General features: G+C 50.3%; 1 protein-coding gene across 1 annotated transcript; it reads right to left on the bottom strand.

Annotated features, from left to right (window-relative positions):
• Nucleotides 1-15: 15 nt before the first annotated feature.
• Nucleotides 16-848, bottom strand: IUM83_18765 (putative secreted RxLR effector protein; the record flags this gene model as incomplete). The annotated part of the gene is made up of 2 exons (XM_067943778.1): nt 16-63; nt 408-848. 2 exons carry the CDS (start codon nt 846-848, stop codon nt 16-18), a joined length of 489 nt encoding a protein of 162 aa, XP_067792315.1.
• Nucleotides 849-6247: the final 5399 nt, after the last annotated feature.

Raw genomic sequence — 6247 nt, forward strand, 5'->3', positions numbered from 1 at the left:
GTTCTACAGCTTGTGCTACCGCAAGGTGTCGCCCATTTTGAACTTGAACTTCTTGTCGCGGAACTGCTCGAACACGGCCAAGTTAAGTATTGTGGTTTAAATAGTGCTGGTCTCTTCAACACAACCTTGTCTGCATTGAGTTGCGGACATGTTGCGCAACACAAGGTGATGTGGAGGGGAGGTTGCTTTTTGCAGAGGTGGTTAATGGTACATTTGTATTAGTACTAGTAACTACGCACTGCTATAGGTTTTCTGACCCGAAAGTGGCAACGCTACTACTTCACGATAAAGGTAGCGCGTCACTCACTGAGATCTGGGCTTGAATCATACCTTTTTTTGAGGAAGCCCCTGCTCATCAACTTGTTGTCGAGAAAACGACCGTATTTTTGCGCTATCGAGAGTCTTACAGGCTTGAAAGCGATAAACTCGTAGTTGTAATCAGCTGCTGTAACTCCCAGCGCCTTGGCATATTCCTCAAATGTGACATGCTTTTTGCTCAATTCTTCGTAGCTGGCCCTACCCTTGACCAATTTATCCACGACAGCCTCCCTCTTCGCAATTCTCGCTAGCTTCCACTTCTGGATGAGCTGACCGGGTTTGGATTTGGCCACCACGGTCTCCACCGTTTGAACGAGCCCAGGTACTCCAATCCTCTCTTCATCAGCTGCGTTGTCAGTCGTCTTGAGGCCACGGAGCGATCGCTTGCTGTTCATGTTCACCTGGGTGGCCTGGTTTACGTCTGAGACGCTCATCGGCTTGATCTCGGACGAAAGCGCGGGGGCCACAAGGGCATCACTGCTCACGAGAAGGGTGAGCGCTGCAACGAGCACGAGAAACCACTTGGTCATGGCGCAGCGTAGTATTCTGGCAGCTGAGGTGAAGAGAGAATGAAAAGGTTTGCTGAGTCCGAGGAAACTTATGGAATGTGCAGTGGCTAGACAACAGAGTTGGGCCCATGGATTAAGTACGAGCGATGCACATCGAAGAATGCTGCAGCAGCTCACTGTACTATATGTACACATGCTTTTTCCGAAGGCACGTGTTGCAGTTCCATACTATTAATAACCGACAACAGTCGCCAACAACACACGAGTTTTTGCCCATTGTTTCACGTAGCTTTGAAGCATACCCAACTCTGCAGCAGACAGTGGTCTTCGCTCGCCATTGTCCTTGAAGTGAGCGTCGTTCTATCAGCACAATCGGCCACAGTTACTGCCCTTTGAGAAAAACAACCGCATCTTGTTTGGAATTCATCCAAGTGTGCGGTAATTATTCTACCGTACTGTGTTCTGTCCTCAAATCTCACACTTGTACCGAATCATAGCATCTATGTAACAGGACATGTTTTAAGCAGGTTTGTGTATGGATCGAAATTTGCTAACAACTTCTGACTTGTTATCTATCTTATAATATATAATTTGCTAACAACTTACGACTTGTTGTTACCTTATAAAATAGCATAATATAAGATAACAACAAGGCGTAAGTTGTTAGCAGATTGGCATATTATAACAGCTCGTACGAGGTCTTACATGAATTGGAACAGATTCTGACAAGCTAGTCATTTTATACACCGGAAGTGTTCTGATTGCTTGTAGCAAGTACATTTAGGGAATGCTTATAACCCGATGTTCAAGGACTCCGCAAACCTCAGACGCATTAGCAGAGGAATAACATATCGCCCGCTGCCCGAGAATGCGCTCTGCTTCCTGCAAAACTAACTGTGAACTCCGCGTGCTGGCTTGTGTTCCGTTTTAGTGCTGATAAGCTATTTTATCAGCCGCCAACGTTAGTATACGATACACGATGACCAGACGCGGGGCGGCTTTTAGATGAAGGCATAGTTTTTCATGCTATGACAAAGTCGTGCTGCGCTCTGGATTTACCTGTTTTTGGTGTACCCAGGAAGAGCTGACAGCTCTTCCGAGCTGCAGGTCACTGTACTGCACATGTCCATGTGTAATATGCGCATAACAAGAGCTGCCTGCGTGAAAAACGGTGCATTGCTGTACATCAAGAGCAGAGTAAAACTAAAGCAAGTGCAACGAAACAAAACGTGCTCAAGCCCCTTTATATTTAGAGTGATGATTCTTTACACGGTGTCTAAATGGTTACAATAGTGCTGCATCAAGAAAGTTTGTGCTGCTTGCCGAGGTGGTGGCGGCACTCAGAACCGTTCTGGGATGCAGAGACCAGCGATAGGGTTAGGGAAAGAAATCTTGTGGATCACTGGCGGTGATCGCAAAATGAGAACTCGGCCCTCTCTCACATATTGCCGTAATCATCTTAACTTATCCATGACAGAAACATTTCCAACACCAGACCGAGAACAAGCACCAACCAGCGCGAACAGCCCTTGAGGGTGGCCAACGACCTCAGCGCTCTCCGCCTCTATATTTTGGCTATGTGTACGTGGCGACCGGCACAGTCTTGCTTATAGAATGACGGATTTACTCAAAGCCCTGGTATTTTTTATTCAAATCTCTTTTTATTTACTCAAACATCACAAAACTAAAACTAACTGTCATAGAAAGAACGAGTTTTAGTTAGGCGAACGAGAGTTACCGTTACGTTATTTATGCATATAGATTGGTCCGGTTAGGTTCCCATTGTCAATCCCAGTTGTTCTCGAGCAAATGGCGCACGGAATCAGTGACTGATGGGCACTGTCGTCCAGCCGCACGTGCTGGGACAGACCTCCTCGGCACTGGCCACGCAGCCTTCGCTTGCATAGACGTTGGAGATCCACCAAGTTCGACTTCGTGCCGCGCTAGGCGCCACACCTGCCGGCCAAGAAGCATGACGCTCATCTAATACTGTAGATGAGCGTCATTCAGATGGTAGTTGATCTAACCCACGCTGCTCTTCATTGCTGTGTTCACTTCGCGGGTGTGCCTGTGCTTGTGGGCCGCAAACGCCTGTACGAGCCCACAATCGGCGCTATCCCCGGGCACTGAGATACGCAGGGAAGGCGGTTCTGGTGTACATCTGCGGTTCGTGGTGCAACTCCAACACGAACGGGTGCACGTATCGGACAAGATCCGCTACTCGGCCCAAAAATGACGGTACCGGCCCAACGTCTTTATTTTCATCGTTAAGGATCACCTACATCCTGAACCTACCGGTGCCGTGTCTGAAAACCGTGTATCTGTCCGAAGCGCTTGAGATGAACCGAAGACAATATCCCTGGGATACCAGCTTGCTAGCTTACTAGCTTCACAAACTTTTAATGGGTCACGAAATGTATTCCCAGTTACAGGGACACATCGAAATCGCAATTAGCGCGAGCCGAGAACATTTCACAACAACACGTTCTGTCCACAACCACGTCGGCAGGCAGATGCTGCGGCTGCGAAGCAGGCGGAGGATATGTCCGATACAGGTGTCCCCGCTGAATCTGCAACTGCCATCGGCTATCTACCGCGGACACAGAGTGTGCAGGAGTCTACCAGTGCACAAGATTTGCCACAGCTGTCTGGTGAGATGTACTGAATTAGTAAGAACATTGCGGGAAAATGTCTCTCTGCGGGAAACATCGAGTTGCTAGATCACGGTACAAAATGAAAGGCCCACAATGAACATAATAATATAATGCATTAGATATTATCTTGCAGGACAGGTGAGAAGGTCATGGCGTGCGAGATGGCGCACAAGAAGACCGGCAACCGATCTTTCAAGAGTCTCTTCACGCGCATTAAGGTCGAGGATAGCATTGATCGGTATATAGTAGGGTTGCAGCAGGAGAAGATCTCAATCTACACAGCCTTAAGTTGGGCGTCACAGGCTTGGAATGCTGTAACTCCGACCACTATCAGGAACTGCTGGATGCATTCTGGCATCGTATCTAGCACAAAATCAGGAGGAATTACCTTAACTAAGTGAAAGAGCACTTCGATGTGCTAACACATGGCGAGTGCCCGCCATTCACTTAGTAGTGTTTGACTAGGTTCGCACACTAGCTACTTTAGATTCGCATCTCACTTGGGAAGCACCAACAATGCCCACGGAACTCCGCACGCAGCCCGGTCGACCACGCCAGCGCAAGCCGCGCACGTGCTGGAAGTGTGCGAAAGTATTCGCAGGACCTGCCAACTTGCGCCGTCACCTTCAAAAGAAAAACAAATGCGACAAGAAGTCGAAAAAGGCACAGCAGAAGGCGTGGAAGGTAGCGAGTCGCCTCAGCAGTCGAGTCCACTACCTAAAGAAAAAGCTCGAGCGCGCCGGCGGGCTCGCTGTTGATGATGCAGCAAAGCGGCTTGGGAAAATCCCGCCGCAGCCCTGGCGTCTGCCAAAGAGCTCGTCAAGGTTAACTTTGCGGACCTCGTAGACCTTTGTTAATCGGCGATTAATAAATTGGTGCACCCACTCTTACCACTGTTATGCTACCATTCAGTTTTGTACCCATACGTGTTACCGAGAGTGTTTGTATCCGGATGACCGGATACGAGAAGGTATAGTATCAGACTAGGATATTGTATGCAAATAGTTAATCTAATATAAAGGCATATGTAGGGCAGTTGTGGAGACCACGTGGCCTCCATCTGCCTGAACTGCGGGGGACGGCACTTCTCTTTCAGCCGCCCTCCCCCAAAGTCCTCCGCGCAACGGATAAACTGGTAGCACTTGTTGGTCCCAGCCCCTTTGAAGCCCATGCCTCTGACGAACGCCCAACTTCGGGCGGAGATCGATAGACTCACCCAAGCGATGGCGGACCGCTCGAAGGTCCCCAGCCATCTGCCCAAGTGCACGGGGAAGCGAGGGGAAGACGTGAGGGAGTGGCTCTTTCAAGTGGAGAACGCGTGCCGAATCAACGGCGTCGCGATCGAAGACGCGAGCACACGCCTTCCAGGCATCGCTGGATCAGCGATGGAGAAGCCGGCATCCGGCTGGTTTCTCCACTGTTCGTCGACGACCCGAAATGAGGAGCACACGTGGGGGATTTTCCGTGAGTATGTGCTCCAACATTTCGAGGCGTCGAACTACCAGTCGGTACTCTGCGAGAGGCTTCAACGCCTCAAGCAAACAGCGGACATCGAGACGTACAAACTGCGAATACTCAGCACTCATCTTCCGCGTGGAAGGTATGAGCGTGCTCGACCAAGTCTTGAACTACGCGAACGGGCTCAAGCCCCGGACGCGCAGCTACGTCAAGCTCCAGAACCCCGAGACGCTGAGTGACGCCATGGATCTGGCGGTCAAGTACGAGGTAACCCACTTCGTGGAAGAGGTGCGCGACCGTCAAGTTCACCAAGCCAAGACGAAGGAGCGGAGCGACAACGATACACGCCAAGACAAGCGCTCGAAAGGGAGGCCCTTCCGCGGGAAAGGCCGCCTTAAGCCGAGATCGAAACCCAGACGCTCGGATGACAAGACGTGTTTCTTCTGCAAGACGCCCGGCCACATCAAGGCCGATTGTTTCGCTTGGAAGAGGGAACAAGCCAAGCAGGGAAACGACAAACCGCGTCAGTGAATGAGGGTCCTAGCGTCGTCGAGAAGGTAGCCGGAACAGTCAAGCTTGATAATATCAGCCTTAACCTTCTGTGCGAAACCCTCTGGTGTGCAAGTCGCGTCCACTGTGCATCGTATCGGGAGAAATCACCGTGAACAACACGCGCATCAAGACACATAGCATGTTGCTCGATAGTGGTGCTACCACCATCTACGTGTCGAGAAGATGGGTCAACGAGCATCGGCTCAAGACCACCAAGTTCGAAGACAAGAACATCCGTGTCAAACTTGGAGATAATCAAATCATCGAAGCTGCACTGGAAGTGTTGCTACTAAACACAGTAATAGCGGGATTAGACAAGGCGTACGAGTGCGTCACCGTCGTCTATGATATCCCCGACGAGTTTGACTGCATCCTAGGAATTCCATTCTTCGAGGATATGCAGCCAAACGTGAACTGGAGAAATCACAAGATCCAAGGAACCACAGTTGAGACTCAGCGAGACAAGCGAGCAAGTGAGGTCGGCGTACCGATCGAAGAAAGTGGACCGGTGAATGCCTCCGGGCTTCGGAGATCTGTCGAGGTGAAAGGCCTGTCGGCGAAAAGACCCGATTCCTGTCGAGGCGTCGCGCTGGAAACGGATGTGAAGTCACCAGCCAACCTTGTTCGTGATGCTGCGTTGAGTAGCGCCCCAAGTGTTGTTTGCGAACAACAAGAAGAAGCTTCAGTCGGCGGAGGTCCGACGCTAGAAGATGGCGAGAGGTCGTCTTCAAATAAGGACGGAGTGCTATTAGAAAG

Source organism: Phytophthora cinnamomi, assembly GCF_018691715.1.
Source record: "Phytophthora cinnamomi strain GKB4 chromosome Unknown Contig36, whole genome shotgun sequence".
NCBI lineage: Eukaryota > Oomycota > Peronosporomycetes > Peronosporales > Peronosporaceae > Phytophthora > Phytophthora cinnamomi.